Raw genomic sequence first — 18,210 nt, forward strand, 5'->3', positions numbered from 1 at the left:
GGGGCGCTGTAGCTGGTATTGTTATGGGGCGCTGTAGCTGGTGATGTTATGGGGCGCTGTAGTTGGTATTGTTATGGGGCGCTGTAGCTGGTGTTTTTATGGGGCGCTGTAGTTGGTATTGTTATGGGGGCGCTGTAGCTGGTATTGTTATGGGGGCGCTGTAGCTGGTATTGTTATGGGGGCGCTGTAGCTGGTATTCTTATGGGGGCGCTGTAGCTGGTGTTGTTATGGGGGTGCTGTAGCTGGTGTTGTTATGGGGGTGCTGTAGCTGGTGTTGTTATGGGGGCGCTGTAGCTGGTATTGTTATGGGGTGCTTTAGCTGGTATTGTTATGGGGGCACTGTAGCTGGTATTGTTATGGGGTGCTGTAGCTGGTATTGTTATGGGGGCGCTGTGACTGGTCCTGTTATGGGGCGCTGTAGCTGGTGATGTTATGGGGCGCTGTAGTTGGTATTATTATGGGGGCGCTGTAGCTGGTATTGTTATGGGGGCGCTGTAGCTGGTATTGTTATGGGGGCGCTGTAGCTGGTATTGTTATGGGGGCGCTGTAGCTGGTATTGTTATGGGGTGCTGTAGCTGGTATTGTTATGGGGCGCTGTAGCTGGTATTGTTATGGGGGCACTGTAGCTGGTATTGTTATGGGGCGCTGTAGCTGGTATTGTTATGGGGGCACTGTAGCTGGTATTGTTATGGGGGCGCTGTAGCTGGTATTGTTATGGGGGCGCTGTAGCTGGTATTGTTATGGGGCGCTGTAGCTGGTATTGTTATGGGGTGCTGTAGCTGGTATTGTTATGGGGCGCTGTAGCTGGTATTGTTATGGAGGCGCTGTAGCTGGTATTGTTATGGGGCACTGTAGCTGGTATTGTTATGGGGCGCTGTAGCTGGTATTGTTATGGGGCTCTATAGCTGGTATTGTTATGGGGGCGCTTTAGCTGGTATTGTTATGGGGGTGCTGTAGCTGGTGTTGTTATGGGGGTGCTGTAGCTGGTGATGTTATGGGGGCGCTGTAGCTGGTATTGTTATGGGGGCGCTGTAGCTGGTATTGGTATGAGGGCGCTGTAGCTGTTGATGTTATGGGGGCGCTGTAGCTGTTGATGTTATGGGGCGCTGTAGCTGGTATTGTTATGGGGGCGCTGTAGCTGGTATTGTTATGGGGGCGCTGTAGCTGGTATTGTTATGGGGCTCTGTAGCTGGTATTGTTATGGGGGCGCTGTAGCTGGTATTGTTATGGGGCTCTGTAGCTGGTATTGTTATGGGGGCGCTTTAGCTGGTATTGTTATGGGGGTGCTGTAGCTGGTGTTGTTATGGGGGTGCTGTAGCTGGTGTTGTTATGGGGCGCTGTAGCTGGTATTGTTATGGGGGCGCTGTAGCTGGTATTGTTATGGGGGCGCTGTGACTGGTCCTGTTATGGGGCGCTGTATCTGGTCATGTTATGGGGCGCTGTAGTTGGTATGATTATGGGGGCGCTGTAGCTGGTATTGTTATGGGGGCGCTGTAGCTGGTATTGTTATGGGGGCGCTGTAGCTGGTATTGTTATGGGGGCGCTGTAGCTGGTATTGTTATGGGGGCGCTGTAGCTGGTATTGTTATGGGGCGCTGTAGCTGGTATTGTTATGGGGGCGCTGTAGCTGGTATTGTTATGGGGGCGCTGTGACTGGTCCTGTTATGGGGCGCTGTATCTGGTCATGTTATGGGGCGCTGTAGTTGGTATTATTATGGGGGCGCTGTAGCTGGTATTGTTATGGGGGCGCTGTAGCTGGTATTGTTATGGGGGCGCTGTAGCTGGTATTGTTATGGGGGCGCTGTAGCTGGTATTGTTATGGGGGCGCTGTAGCTGGTATTGTTATGGGGCGCTGTAGCTGGTATTGTTATGGGGCGCTGTAGCTGGTATTGTTATGGGGCGCTGTAGCTGGTATTGTTATGGGGGCGCTGTAGCTGGTATTGTTATGGGGGCGCTGTAGCTGGTGATGTTATGGGGGCGCTGTAGCTGGTATTGTTATGGGGCGCTGTAGCTGGTATTGTTATGGGGGCGCTGTAGCTGGTGATGTTATGGGGGCGCTGTAGCTGGTATTGTTATGGGGCTCTGTAGCTGGTATTGTTATGGGGGCGCTGTAGCTGGTGATGTTATGGGGGCGCTGTAGCTGGTATTGTTATGGGGCGCTGTAGCTGGTATTGTTATGGGGCTCTGTAGCTGGTATTGTTATGGGGGCGCTGTAGCTGGTATTGTTATGGGGCGCTGTAGCTATTATTGTTATGGGGCTCTGTAGCTGGTATTGTTATGGGGCGCTGTAGCTGGTATTCTTATGGGGGCGCTGTAGCTGGTGTTGTTATGGGGACGCTGTAGCTGGTATTGCTATGGGGGCGCTGTAGCTGGTATTGTTATGGGGCGCTGTAGCTGGTATTGTTATGGGGCGCTGTAGCTGGTATTGTTATGGGGCGCTGTAGCTGGTATTGTTATGGGGCGCTGTAGCTGGTATTGTTATGGGGGCGCTGTAGCTGGTATTGTTATGGGGGCGCTGTGTCTGGTATTGTTATGGGGGCGCTATAGCTGTTGATGTTATGGGGTGCTGTAGCTGGTATTGTTATGGGGGCGCTGTAGCTGGTATTGTTATGGGGGCGCTGTAGCTGGTATTGTTATGGGGGCGCTGTAGCTGGTATTGTTATGGGGGCGCTGTAGTTGGTATTGTTATGGGGCGCTGTAGCTGGTATTGTTATGGGGCGCTGTAGCTGGTATTGTTATGGGGGCGCTGTAGCTGGTATTGTTATGGGGGCGCTGTAGCTGGTATTGTTATGGGTGCGCTGTAGCTGGTGTTGTTATGGGGGCGCTGTAGCTGGTGATGTTATGGGGCGCTGTAGCTGGTATTGTTATGGGGCGCTGTAGCTGATATTGTTATGGGGGCGCTGTAGCTGGTGTTGTTATGGGGCGCTGGTATTGTTATGGGGGCGCTGTAGCTGGTATTGTTATGGGGCGCTGTAGCTGGTATTGTTATGGGGCACTGTAGCCGGTATTGTTATGGGGCGCTGTAGCTGGTATTGTTATGGGGGCGCTGTAGCTGGTATTGTTATGGGGGCGCTGTAGCTGGTGTTGTTATGGGGTGCTGTAGCTGGTATTGTTATGGGGGCGCTGTAGCTGGTATTGTTATGGAGAGGCTGTAGCTGGTATTGTTATGGGGCGCTGTAGCTGGTATTGTTATGGGGCGCTGTAGCTGGTATTGTTATGGAGAGGCTGTAGCTGGTATTGTTATGGGGGCGCTGTAGCTGGTATTGTTATGGGTGCGCTGTAGCTGGTGTTGTTATGGGGGCGCTGTAGCTGGTGATGTTATGGGGGCGCTGTAGCTGGTATTGTTATGGGGCGCTGTAGCTGATATTGTTATGGGGGCGCTGTAGCTGGTGTTGTTATGGGGCGCTGGTATTGTTATGGGGGCGCTGTAGCTGGTATTGTTATGGGGCGCTGTAGCTGGTATTGTTATGGGGCGCTGTAGCTGGTATTGTTATGGGGCGCTGGTATTGTTATGGGGCACTGTAGCTGGTATTGTTATGGGGCGCTGTAGCTGGTATTGTTATGGGGGCGCTGTAGCTGGTATTGTTATGGGGCGCTGTAGCTGGTATTGTTATGGGGCGCTGTAGCTGGTATTGTTATGGGGCGCTGGTATTGTTATGGGGCACTGTAGCTGGTATTGTTATGGGGCGCTGTAGCTGGTATTGTTATGGGGGCGCTGTAGCTGGTATTGTTATGGGGCGCTGTAGCTGGTATTGTTATGGGGGCGCTGTAGCTGGTATTGTTATGGGGCGCTGGTATTGTTATGGGGCACTGTAGCTGGTATTGTTATGGGGCGCTGTAGCTGGTATTGTTATGGGGCGCTTTAGCTGGTATTGTTATGGGGCGCTGTAGCTGGTATTGTTATGGGGCGCTGGTATTGTTATGGGGCACTGTAGCTGGTATTGTTATGGGGCGCTGTAGCTGGTATTGTTATGGGGCGCTGTAGCTGGTATTGTTATGGGGCGCTGTAGCTGGTATTGTTATGGGGGTGCTGTAGCTGGTATTGTTATGGGGCGCTGTAGCTGGTATTGTTATGGGGCGCTGTAGCTGGTATTGTTATGGGGGCGCTGTAGCTGGTATTGTTATGGGGGTGCTGTAGCTGGTATTGTTATGGGGCGCTGTAGCTGGTATTGTTATGGGGCACTGTAGCTGGTATTGTTATGGGGGCGCTGTAGCTGGTATTGTTATGGGGCGCTGGTATTGTTATGGGGCACTGTAGCTGGTATTGTTATGGGGCGCTGTAGCTGGTATTGTTATGGGGCGCTGTAGCTGGTATTGTTATGGGGCGCTGTAGCTGGTATTGTTATGGGGCGCTGTAGCTGGTATTGTTATGGGGGCGCTATAGCTGTTGATGTTATGGGGCGCTGTAGCTGGTATTGTTATGGGGGCGCTGTAGCTGGTATTGTTATGGGGGCGCTGTAGCTGGTGTTGTTATGGGGGCGCTGTAGCTGGTGTTGTTATGGGGGCGCTATAGCTGTTGATGTTATGGGGCGCTGTAGCTGGTATTGTTATGGGTGCGCTGTAGCTGGTATTGTTATGGGGGCGCTGTAGCTGGTATTGTTATGGGGGCGCTGTAGCTGTTGATGTTATGGGTGCGCTGTAGCTGGTGTTGTTATGGGGGCGCTGTAGCTGTTGATGTTATGGGGCGCTGTAGCTGGTATTGTTATGGGGCACTGTAGCTGGTGTTGTTATGGGGGCGCTATAGCTGTTGATGTTATGGGGGCGCTGTACCTGTTGATGTTATGGGGCGCTGTAGCTGGTATTGTTATGGGGGCGCTGTAGTTGGTATTGTTATGGGGCGCTGTAGCTGGTATTGTTATGGGGCGCTGTAGCTGGTATTGTTATGGGGGCGCTGTAGCTGGTATTGTTATGGGGGCGCTGTAGCTGGTATTGTTATGGGTGCGCTGTAGCTGGTGTTGTTATGGGGGCACTGTAGCTGGTGATGTTATGGGGGCGCTGTAGCTGGTATTGTTATGGGGCGCTGTAGCTGATATTGTTATGGGGGCGCTGTAGCTGGTGTTGTTATGGGGGCGCTGTAGCTGGTATTGTTATGGGGCGCTGTAGCTGGTATTGTTATGGGGCACTGTAGCCGGTATTGTTATGGGGCGCTGTAGCTGGTATTGTTATGGGGCACTGTAGACGGTATTGTTATGGGGCACTGTAGCTGGTATTGTTATGGGGGCGCTGTAGCTGGTATTGTTATGGGGGCGCTGTGTCTGGTATTGTTATGGGGGCGCTATAGCTGTTGATGTTATGGGGTGCTGTAGCTGGTATTGTTATGGGGCGCTGTAGCTGGTATTGTTATGGGGCGCTGTAGCTGGTATTGTTATGGGGGCGCTGTAGCTGGTATTGTTATGGGTGCGCTGTAGCTGGTGTTGTTATGGGGGCGCTGTAGCTGGTGATGTTATGGGGGCGCTGTAGCTGGTATTGTTATGGGGCGCTGTAGCTGGTGTTGTTATGGGGCGCTGGTATTGTTATGGGGGCGCTGTAGCTGGTATTGTTATGGGGCGCTGTAGCTGGTATTGTTATGGGGCGCTGTAGCTGGTATTGTTATGGGGCGCTGGTATTGTTATGGGGCACTGTAGCTGGTATTGTTATGGGGCGCTGTAGCTGGTATTGTTATGGGGGCGCTGGTATTGTTATGGGGCACTGTAGCTGGTATTGTTATGGGGCGCTGTAGCTGGTATTGTTATGGGGGCGCTGTAGCTGGTATTGTTATGGGGGCGCTGTAGCTGGTATTGTTATGGGGCGCTGTAGCTGGTATTGTTATGGGGCGCTGTAGCTGGTATTGTTATGGGGCGCTTTAGCTGGTATTGTTATGGGGCGCTGTAGCTGGTATTGTTATGGGGCGCTGGTATTGTTATGGGGCACTGTAGCTGGTATTGTTATGGGGCGCTGTAGCTGGTATTGTTATGGGGCGCTGTAGCTGGTATTGTTATGGGGCGCTGTAGCTGGTATTGTTATGGGGCGCTGTAGCTGGTATTGTTATGGGGCACTGTAGCTGGTATTGTTATGGGGGCGCTGTAGCTGGTATTGTTATGGGGCGCTGGTATTGTTATGGGGCACTGTAGCTGGTATTGTTATGGGGCGCTGTAGCTGGTATTTTTATGGGGCGCTGTAGCTGGTATTGTTATGGGGGCGATGTAGCTGGTATTGTTATGGGGCGCTGTAGCTGGTATTGTTATGGGGGCGCTATAGCTGTTGATGTTATGGGGCGCTGTAGCTGGTATTGTTATGGGGGCGCTGTAGCTGGTATTGTTATGGGGGCGCTGTAGCTGGTGTTGTTATGGGGGCGCTGTAGCTGGTGTTGTTACGGGGGCGCTATAGCTGTTGATGTTATGGGGCGCTGTAGCTGGTATTGTTATGGGTGCGCTGTAGCTGGTGTTGTTATGGGGGCGCTGTAGCTGGTATTGTTATGGGGGCGCTGTAGCTGGTGTTGTTATGGGGGCGCTATAGCTGTTGATGTTATGGGGCGCTGTAGCTGGTATTGTTATGGGGGCGCTGTAGCTGGTATTGTTATGGGGGCGCTGTAACTGGTGTTGTTATGGGGGCGCTGTAGCTGGTGTTGTTATGGGGGCGCTGTAGCTGGTGTTGTTATGGGGGCGCTGTAACTGGTGTTGTTATGGGGGCGCTGTAGCTGGTGTTGTTATGGGGGCGCTATAGCTGTTGATGTTATGGGGCGCTGTAGCTGGTATTGTTATGGGGCGCTGTAGCTGGTGTTGTTATGGGGGCGCTGTAACTGGTGTTGTTATGGGGGCGCTATAGCTGTTGATGTTATGGGGGCGCTGTAGCTGGTATTGTTATGGGGGCACTGTAGCTGGTGTTATGGAGGCGCTGTAGCTGGTATTGTTATGAGGGCGCTGTAGCTGTTGATGTTATGGGTGCGCTGTAGCTGGTGTTGTTATGGGGCGCTGTAGCTGGTATTGTTATGGGGCGCTGTAGCTGTTGATGTTATGGGGCGCTGTAGCTGGTATTGTTATGGGGGCGCTGTAGCTGGTATTGTTATGGGGGCGCTGTAGCTGGTATTGTTATGGAGGCGCTGTAGCTGGTATTGTTATGGGGGCGCTGTAGCTGGTATTGTTATGGAGGCGCTGTAGCTGGTATTGTTATGGGGGCGCTGTAGCTGGTATTGTTATGAGGGCGCTGTAGCTGTTGATGTTATGGGGGTGCTGTAGCTGTTGATGTTATGGGGCGCTGTAGCTGGTATTGTTATGGGGGCGCTGTAGCTGGTATTGTTATGGGGGCGCTGTAGCTGGTATTGTTATGGGGGCGCTGTAGCTGGTATTGTTATGGAGGCGCTGTAGCTGGTTTTGTTATGGGGCTCTGTAGCTGTTGATGTTATGGGGGATTGGGGATACTGGAGCTGACATTATTATAGTGACCTCATGGGGGCGCTGTACTTTCCACCCTGTTTCTTACATCTGGACGGCCATTCTGGAGGGTGATCCTCCCCCTCACCGGCCCTATGTCCCCCATCACAGATGTCCGCGTCTTCTGATCCAGCCCAGGATCTTATTCCTCGTTCCTCCAGAGCTGCAGTGTTCTGTCCACAGCACATGGTCCTGCACGCAGCGCCGCTTCTATTTAAAGGGCCAGCGTCCGACCTCTAGTGACCTCCCTCTCAGGACGCTCCGGCCTCACGTGAAAGCGCTCTCTCCGCCGTCGCCTCTGCTTTGACTTCTAAGAATAATTCTGTGACTCAGATCTGATTGATCTAATTTCCTTCCTTGGAAAAATCTCATGAAAAGCTTTGGAAAGTGTTAGATACGACTGTGTATACCGCCATCATCTCTAGGCGGAGTGCGGTACTATGTCCTCACGTGTCTGCCGCCATATTGTACTGCAACGGCCGGAGGGGACCTTCACTGATCAGATCTGCATCCATTGTGGCACCATTATATCACGGTCATTGTTCCCAGGGGCATGTATACCATGGAGGTGGACTATGTGGCAGTTACGTGGCCCTTGAAGAGAGGGGCCCCAGCTATGATTGGCCCTATCCCCTATGTGTTTCGGTGACAGCCACCCCTCAGAGCTCCTATCTTTAAAGGTACTGGGCAGAATTGGCCCAATGGTCAAGTGCCTTATAGTATAATACTCTCTGCTGGCCACCACACAGTATAACGCCCCTTTAAAGTGGACCTTTAACCACGTCCACCAACCCCAACTCTTTGCATCCTCCAATCGGCGCCGCTCCACTGATTCTGGCGCAGTTGGAATTTTTTCTCTAGGCCCCACCATTCCCGAGCAATCATCTCTGTTATTTTCAGTATCTAATATGTTAATTAGCCTCTCAGGTAGGCGGTCCTGAGCTGCAGCAGGTAGTCTGGGACCGCCCACCTAACAGTAGGGAGCCTAGTTAACAGTTTGAGTGATGTAATGATAGAATGATATCTCGGGAACGGTAAGGGCTAGGGAAAAAATTCCAACTGTTTCAGAATCAGTGGAGCGTCGCCTGTCAAATAATGCAAAAAGTGTTGGAGGTGTTGAAAGTTCCTTTTAACTGGATTCTACACATTATAAAGACCCCCTTGTTGCCCCCATTGGGCAGATTTGTCTGCTCTCCTGGGAATTTGAGACATCTCCTGTGAAGGGCGTTCTGGGAAAGTTGGCAACTTGTCCTCATGTATAAAGGGGGCGGGTGCACTCAAGCACTGCTCCGAAGTGAGCAGTCCTTCTCAGTTTGGCGGCATCTTTAGGGCTAAAGAACAACTGATGGGGCGAAATCTCTCACCCCTATGATATTGACCTTATTGGAGGACTGGTGGAGATAAGCGTTTACCAGACATGTGCCGCTTATCTCCCTGACAGGCACAGGTCCAGCCTGACCCTCTGTCACTGACCGCAGATGTCGAGGCACCTCGTAGCAGGATTATAGTGCGTCACGTTTGAGCCTTATTTAGTAAAACGTGTGAGTCTCGCTGTATCTGCTCAGATCCTGGAGGAAGACGAAGGAGAAGACAAAACAAAGGACTTCATTAAAAGCCTTAAAATGAGCTGTCACAATGACTTCCTCTTCCCGCCCGAGGCGACACTTGACATTCCGATTCACCTGCCGGTATCCTCTTCTCAGTTCCTTCTGGAAAATTACCCAGTTTGTTTTTCCTACGACGGTGAACTTTAGAAATGAGACGCTGCAAACACCTGGAGGAAGAGCGAGCGAGCAACCACACAAGGAGCAACACCCTGATACTACGAGGGGGGTCCCTAAAGGCACAGGGGCCCTGGTGCAAAATCTCAGCCTGGGCTCCCTGCAGAACGTCTCATAACCATCACCGCTACATACACTCACCGGCCACTTTATTAGGTACACCTGTCCAACTGCTCGTTAACACTTAATTTCTAATCAGCCAATCACATGGCGGCAACTCTGGCTGGTCATGGCTGGTCTGAGTATTTCAGAAACTGCTGATCTACTGGGATTTTCACGCACAACCATCTCTAGGGTTTACAGAGAATGGTCCGAAAAAGAAAAAACATCCAGTGAGCGGCAGTTCTGTGGGCGGAAATGCGTTGTTGATGCCAGAGGTCAGAGGAGAATGGCCAGACTGGTTCGAGCTGATAGAAAGGCAACAGTGACTCAAATAGCCACCCGTTACAACCAAGGTAGCCAGAAGAGCATCTCTGAACGCCGCACAGTACGTCCAACTTTGAGGCTACAGATGGGCTACAGCAGCAGAAGACCACACCGGGTGCCACTCCTTTCAGCTAAGAACAGGAAACTGAGGCTACAATTTGCACATCGAAATTGGACAATTGAAGATTGGAAAAACGTTGCCTGGTCTGATGAGTCTCGATTTCTGCTGCGACATTCGGATGGTAGGGTCAGAATTTGGCGTCAACAACATGAAAGCATGGATCCATCCTGCCTTGTATCGGTAACGGTTCAGGCTGGTGGTGGTGGTGTCATGGTGTGGGGAATATTTTCTTGGCACTCTTTGGGCCCCTTGGTACCAATTGAGCATCGTTGCAACGCCAAAGCCTACCTGAGTATTGTTGCTGACCATGTCCATCCCTTTATGACCACAATGTACCCAACATCTGATGGCTACTTTCAGCAGGATAATGCAATGCCATGTCATAAAGCTGGAATCATCTCAGACTGGTTTCTTGAACATGACAATGAGTTCACTGTACTCCAATGGCCTCCACAGTCACCAGATCTCAATCCAATAGAGGAGCATCTTTGGGATGTGGTGGAACGGGAGATTCGCATCATGGATGTGCAGCCGACAAGACTGCAACTGTGTGATGCCATCATGTCAATATGGACCAAAATCTCTGAGGAATGCTTCCAGCACCTTGTTGTATCTATGCCATGAAGAATTGAGGCAGTTCTGAAGGCAAAAGGGGGTCCAACCCGTTACTAGCATGGTGTACCTAATAAAGTGGCCGGTGAGTGTAGTTACATTCCTCTTTTCTTCTCCATCTGGTCCAGACCACCATGATGACAACATGTCTGCGCACACAGGTTCCCATCGTTCCTATCCCCTGTTAGTGCCCCCCTATAGTAATCGAGACCCCTATTGTTCCAAAGCCTCCTTATAGAATCCCTATAGTTATTGTTCTCCTTTCTGACAGTGGAAGGCTGTGTATTATACATCGTCTCACTACAGTGCACCAGGGGGCAGAAGATGCATTTATAATATGGAGACTGCCAGCTACCAAAGGAAACCAGAAAGGAGACCAAAGTAACTTAACCAGTCCAAGTGTGGTGAGAGTGACTTGTGGGCCCCCTGCCTTATGGGCCTGGTGCAAGCTTCAACCCCCTATATTTATGGCAATGCCTCATATGATGTTATTATGGGACTTATTCCCATCTGACCTAATGGAAACCTCATGTTATAGATCCTGAGCCCTTTTCATAAATAGGGCTTTATTCACACAGATGTAACACAAGCACAAGCCTAAATATGGGCACAAAAATACATATAAATTGTCCTCATGTGAATACTGCCGAAACTGGGTTACAAAGAGACCCAAATATCTCAGATTCGACTAGAATAAAAGGAGAGTGTGACAACCTCTGGATAGCAGAGTCCTTGGGACTGTAGGTTTTTATCCTTTAAAAGGGACTTTTCACCTCCTCCACCAAATCCAGGTCATTGTATCCTTTAATAGTCACCGCCCTGCGGATTCCAGCACAGTTGGAATTTTTTCTCTAGCCCACACCGTTCTCAAACAATCAGTGTTGTTAGTTTCACTGCCTGGTGTACTGATTATGCTCTCTACTATCAAGTGGGCGGGTCTCAGACTACTTGCACTAGCCCAGGACCACCCACCTGAGAGAAGCATACTGGTCCTCAACTAACAACCTTGATTACTCGGGAACGGTGCGGGCTAGAGAAAAAATTCCAACTGTTCCGGAATCAGTGGAGGGGCAGCTATTAAATAATGCAAAGAGATGGAGTTGGTGAAAGGTCCCCTTTAAATCCCTATACCAGAATCTGGAATTTGCTGCTGCCAATCTCCAGTTCGTATCTGCAGAGTAGTCGCAGACCAATAAGTAGGAGCATAACTGTCTGTAAAAAGGTAAACCATGGTGATCAAATGATGGTGCATATACATTATAGGGTCTCCAAAAAGACTGCTGCCCCCTCCTGGGTAGAGGGGTACAGAGTATACAAATCAAAACAATCTTATGCAAATGTATCTGTGACCCCGAATAACCTAAAAATGAACCCAAAATCTGAAGACAATGGTCCAGGGTGTATAGGAAAAGGCAAAAGAGATTAAAAATCCCGTATCAGGCTGTAGATACATTGACTTCTATTGTAGGAGATGAAGTTACTGATGTCACTGTAGGACTACAACTCCCAGCATTCCTTGTGAAAAAGCATAGAAAGTTTCTGCCAGTGACGGGAATACTAGACCCGTGGCAGCTAATATGGCCGAAGTCTGGCGCACAAACAGTTACTATGCTCAGAGCTTTCTATATTTCTGTATCTGCAGCCTCCACTAGGGGGCGCTCACTGTATATTAATACAGGGTTCAATAACCGTATGCAGTCAGCTCCCCCTAGAGCTATCATTTCCCTACGACCACACAGGGGATTACAGCTCGGTAAGGCTGCACTACACAATGTTACCTGTAATTCGCTGCTTTTCCACTAGATGGCGCTGCGGACAATGGCATCTCTATGGAGTTTGGAAACCGAAGCCATTCATGGAGTTCAATCATTCCTTTAATCTGGCATCGGATAATCCAGCCAATCTGATGATGTCACACACACGGGCCGCCGCGGCCGCCCTATAACCTGCAATAATAACCACACAATAAACTTCAGTCACAACTTTTGCAATTTTTTTTTTTTCAGCCGCCGCCTCCCCTCCCGCCCCCTGCAGCTAAACAAATAAGATATTTTACAGGGCGAACGGCATCAGAGGAAGGTAGAGCGAGCGGCGGCAGGACAGGAGCACGGCAAGGGTTAACAAGTCTACCCCGCACGATGAAGGAAACTTGAAGAAGAGGGGAAAAAAATTTCAAAAACTTTCACAATTTTCAAAATTTTCAAAAATTTCTAAAACTGAAAAAAAAAGGAAGGCAAATTTTTTTGGGAAGAGAAGTTGTCAGGTAAGCGGCGGTCGGAGAGAAGGATTCGGCTCTGCTCCCCCCCCCCCCCTCCCCGCTGCCAAGCGAGAACACAGGAAGCTGCGGTTTCCTTAGCTGTCTCTGGACTGGGCCGGGGCTCTGGAGACGCTGCCAAAGCGGCACATGGGAAGGAGCGGCTGCCCTCTGTTTACAACATGCCTTCCTGCATCCCGAGGGAAATCAGCCCGAAACGACATGCAGAGCAAGGAGCTCACCGAGATCTCCATCCTCAGCTCCAAACCCAAGGTGGACATCCTACGGGAGCCGGCCTCCGAGAACCTGAGGAAGCTGAAGAAGAGGAAGGTCCTGGTGGAGCAGAAGAAGCGCCTGTCCGCATGGATCCTCTTCCTGGCTCTGCTGGGCATCGTGCTCATGGTCGTTCACACCGAGCTGCTCAGATTCGACAACTGCAAGGTAGGAAAGTCCGGCTGCACCCCCGGGGGGTCCTCACTGGTGGCATCTTCACAGGGTGATATTCTGTATACTGTCCAGGCTGTGACCGTGCCTCTCTGGCCACAGTGCAACAGACTGGTAACAAACTTCTGGTGACGGATCCAGAATTCTGTATACTGTCCAGGCTGTGCCCGTGCCTCTCTATCTGCAGACACTTGTCTCACGGCACTGTGGGCAGAGAGGCATTGGTACTGCCTGGACAGTATATAGAATCCAGGGTCCGTCACCATCAGCTTGTATACAGTCTCTGGGCACTGTGGGCAGAGGCACATTGGTACTGCCTGGACAGTATATAGAATCCAGGGTCCATCACCATCAGCATGTATACAGTCTCAGGGCACTGCGGGCAAGGGGCATTGGCACTGCCTGGACAGTATGTAGAATACAGGGTCCATCACCATCAGCTTGTATACAGACTCAGGGCACTGCGGGCAGAGAGACATTGGCATTGCCTGGACAGTATATAGAATCCAGGGTCCGTCACCATCAGCTTGTATACAGACTCAGGGCACTGTGGGCAGAGGGGCATTGGCATTGCCTGGACAGTATATAGAATCCAAGGTCCGTCACCATCAGCTTGTATACAGACTCAGGGCACTGCGGGCAGAGAGACATTGGCATTGCCTGGACAGTATATAGAATCCAGGGTCCGTCACCATCAGCTTGTATACAGACTCAGGGCACTGTGGGCAGAGGGGCATTGGCACTGCCTGGACAGTATATAGAATCCAGGGTCTGTCACCATCAGCTTGTATACAGTCTCAGGGCACTGCGGGCAGAGCCTGGCACAGCCTTAATCAAAGTTGCCTGGACAGTATATAGAATGCAGGTGGCATAGTGTGGGTCTACATCGTATAGACGGTATATATGGTCCTGCAGCACACTGAGACTGCAGGCTGTTGTTGACGGAGACTGGATCCTATATACTGTCCGGGGTTCTGTCTGTGAACTTCTGACTGCAGACACTTGTATATAGCTTCTGTGCACTGCAGAATCCTATATACTGTCTATGGAATGTAGACCCGCACTGTGCTACCTGCATTCTATATACTGTCCAGGCAGCTTTTACCCAGGCTGTGCCAGTCTATGCCCAGAGACTACATACATGTCTCTGCAGACAGAAGGGTACTGGCATACACTTCCATGGACAGTATATAGAATCTGGGCTGCATCTCCAGCAGCTGGTATATAGTGGGCAGAGGGGCAATGGCACCGCCTGGGTCCACCTTGCCCTGGATAGTATATAACACCTTGCAGCATGCTGACACTGGTGACAGAGCCTGATCCTATATACTATCCCTGCAGTATACTGAGGCTGTATACAAGCTGCTGGTGACAGATCCAGGATCCTAATGATGTTGAGGGACTGCACTATAAGGAATAGTCTGCAGTGTGACAGGGTGTAGTGTTACGTTTCTTCTCTGTCGTGTGAACCATAAATGTAGCAGAGCTGTGCAGGATTCTAATCTGCAGATCTATAGCGGGGGCGACTTATCTGCAACTTATTGTGAAGCTTTTTGCAAATTCAACACGACGTGACAGTTGTCGTAATAACTAGAGAATTGGGTCTCACCACAAGTCAGTTGTAGCAGAGCTGAATTTGTTGTTTGGGATTTTTTTTTAAACTGAATTTGGATGTAGCAGCTGCAATAAAAGCGCAGTGGGCTCTGCTACATCTGTATCTCTTCTCTCACCTCGGCTTTGCCAGGCTGCTGCAGGGCTCACTTATTATATACAGCACTGAATAAACCTTACTAGATGTAGCTGGGCCAAGTCTGTTAGATGGAGCAGAGGGGGGTTTGTCATCTGGATATCTGCTTTGGAGAGACATGACTATGCACAGATGTGACAGCCTTAAGAATAACCTAGTCAGCTCTGCTACATCTATATGTCTTCTCTCAAGGTCGGCGCTGAATAATCTTTCCAGGTGTAGATTCGATGGAGTAGAGGCGACTTTGTCGTTTGTTATCGTGTGCACAGATGTTGCAGCCTTAAGGATAACATAGTCAACTCTGCTACATCCGTACCTCTTCTCTCACTCTCCACTAAGTATACATTAGGAGGACTCAAGCTCTCGCTTATTATGTTATATGTCGCTGAATAAACCTTTCCAGATGTAGCTGTGCCCAGTCTGTTAGATGTGCAGAGGTGTGTTTGTCATTTGGTACAATGTGTTGTCTTTGTCCCATGCAGATCTGCTTTGGAGCGGCATTACTATGCACACATGTTGCAAACCATAACATACTCAGCTCTGCTACATCTGTATCTATTTTCTCTCTCCATTTTCACACTAAGTGTATTTGGAAGTCTACACAGCATTCAATAAACCAGATGTAGTGGAGGAGAGTTTGTCAGTTTACCAAAGACTGTTGGTAAAACTACTTTGGAGAGACATAACTATACACATAGGCTGCCACCTAAAAGATAACATAGTCAGCTCTGCTACATCTCTTGAGGTGCTCTTCCACGTGTGAAGTATCCACCCTTACACTAAGTATATTTACCAAGTTCTTAAGATCTCGTTTCTTATGTTATACAGATCTGAATACACTTTCCCAGATGTAGCTGAGCCCAGTGAGTTAGATGGACAGAAAGGAGTTTGTCATTTGGCACAGCTTAGAAATCTGAGATTCTGCAGGTGTGACGTTACTTTGAGTCACTGTTCCCATTCAGAACACACATTCAGCTCTGCTACCTCTGTGTATAGTGTGTGTTGGGATAGTCCAGCTGTTCAGCATTTCCCTTGCTGATGCCATCCTGACGTGGTATCTCCTGGCAGCTCCGTCACATGCGGCTCTATACGTGTTGTATGCATTAGGACACATCTCGCTCCAGTTAGTGGTGACATTTCTGTGGTTAGATATTTTCACACTGCACGAGACTGTAACGCACGAGACAGCTGGGATAGCGTGTCTGCAAAGACTGTCACGGGGCGCAGCACATCAAAGCTCTCTACTGTCTAAGCCTTCCATATCTCCTACAAGATTTTGCTGTCCATGAACATCCATGAGCCCTGACTATATCCTGCTCACACAAAATCATGTTACACTGTAACGAACTGTTCACCAAGATGCTGTTTAGGGTTTCAGCCATCTCTACCTTCACTGACAGCAAGCAGACATCTTGAAAGTGAAGTTTGCCGTTAACTACTGATTATCTCCACTTCACATCATGTGTCTGGGCATCCTGGACCCCTGCATGATAAGTAACGTGGCTTAAAGGAGATCTTTCACCACCTCCACCAACTCCATCTCCTTGCATCCCCCAATAGGTGGCACTCTACTGATTCTGGCACAGTTGGAATTTTTTCTCTAGCCCCCACCGTTTATGAGTAGCACCCATTTTACTCATTAGGCTGTCTACTTTCTAGTGGGCGGTCCTTGACTGGAGGAAGTAGTCTGAGACACGCCCACTTGATAGCAGAAACTAAAATTACTGATTGCTCAGGAATGGTGAGGGCTAGAGAAAAAATTCCAACTGTGCTGGAATCAGTGGAACAGCAGCTATTACAGGATACAAAGAACTGGATTTGGTGGTGGAAGATCCCCTTTAAAATACAGGAGGATATTTGGCAGGTCTCTGAATAAGATGCCCTGATGTAGAGGTGCAAATGGGTGCAAGTGCCCTAAATGTCCAGTATGAAGGAGTTTTGAAGTCCGTAAGGTGAATTGACCCACTTTCTCCAGAAGAAGGGAGCACATACTAAATGGGTGTCATAAAGGGGTGTACGCTCAGTGGGGATCGGTAAGGAGAATATACTGCAGGGTCATTTTATAGGACATACATGGAAGGGGCATCTTATACAGGTATACAATGAGAGAGACCTAAGATAGTCACACCTCCTCTGCGGTGAGTCTGTACAGGCTGGAGATAAAAGGAAGTCATCACTGTCTGATAATTAGTAATAAGTTGCGGTTTGGCGGATCGTTGCGCTGCCAGCGTTCAGACTAATTACCCTTATTCTAGTGAAAGCAGATTGTGGGCGACGGAGCCAAATCCCAAATCAGACTATCAATAGCTGTTTATACATAAACAGACTGGCAGAGGAAAACACTCGCACACAATCCCCATTGTACTCCTTGAAATCCTGCCCGGTAACTGCGTGTGACTTCAAGGGTAACAATGGGAACTGACATCAGAAGAGGATGGCAGCGCAAGAGGTTGTGCAGCAGCTGGAGGGTGTCATATACTCAAGGTGGGTAGATAATGAGGGGGTGTCTCCAGTTTATTGTACGTCTAGACAGAGAGAAAAACTCCAGCAATAAAGCAACAGGTAGTGTAATGATCACGAGATATCGCCTGTATTATACTCCAGAGCTGCGCTCACTATTCTGCTGGTACAGTCACTGTGTACATACATTACATTACTTATCCTGTATTATACTCCAGAGCTGCGCTCACTATTCTGCTGGTGCAGTCACTGTGTACATACATTACATTACTTATCCTGTATTATACACCAGAGCTGCGCTCACTATTCTGCTGGTGCAGTCACTGTGTATATACATTACATTACTTATCCTGTATTATACTCCAGAGCTGCGCTCACTATTCTGCTGGTGCAGTCACTGTGTACATACATTACATTACTTATCTTGTATTATACCCCAGAGCTGCGCTCACTATTCTGCTGGTACAGTCACTGTGTACATACATTACATTACTTATCCTGTATTATACTCCAAAGCTGCGCTCACTATTCTGCTGGTACAGTCACTGTGTACATACATTACATTACTTATCCTGTATTATACTCCAGAGCTGCGCTCACTATTCTGCTGGTACAGTCACTGTGTACATACATTACATTACTTATCCTGTATTATACACCAGAGCTGCGCTCACTATTCTGCTGGTGCAGTCACTGTGTATATACATTACATTACTTATCCTGTATTATACTCCAGAGCTGCGCTCACTATTCTGCTGGTGCAGTCACTGTGTACATACATTACATTACTTATCTTGTATTATACCCCAGAGCTGCGCTCACTATTCTGCTGGTACAGTCACTGTGTACATACATTACATTACTTATCCTGTATTATACTCCAAAGCTGCGCTCACTATTCTGCTGGTGCAGTCACTGTGTACATACATTACATTACTTATCCTGTATTATACTCCA

At 49.3% G+C, this 18,210-nt stretch overlaps 1 protein-coding gene across 2 annotated transcripts in view; it reads left to right on the forward strand.

Moving 5' to 3' along the window:
• Positions 1-12,604: 12,604 nt before the first annotated feature.
• Positions 12,605-18,210, forward strand: part of KCNN4 (potassium calcium-activated channel subfamily N member 4) — a 59,172-nt gene continuing 53,566 nt past the window's right edge. For both annotated transcript variants that reach the window (XR_012716928.1, XM_075277975.1), the window contains exon 1: positions 12,605-13,043. Coding sequence is in view for 1 of the 2 variants with exons in the window: in XM_075277975.1 (XP_075134076.1) it covers positions 12,753-13,043 (291 nt within the window). In the remaining variant the exon portion in view is untranslated. The remainder of the gene's footprint in view (positions 13,044-18,210) is intronic.

Source organism: Leptodactylus fuscus, chromosome 6, assembly GCF_031893055.1.
Source record: "Leptodactylus fuscus isolate aLepFus1 chromosome 6, aLepFus1.hap2, whole genome shotgun sequence".
Lineage (NCBI taxonomy): Eukaryota > Metazoa > Chordata > Amphibia > Anura > Leptodactylidae > Leptodactylus > Leptodactylus fuscus.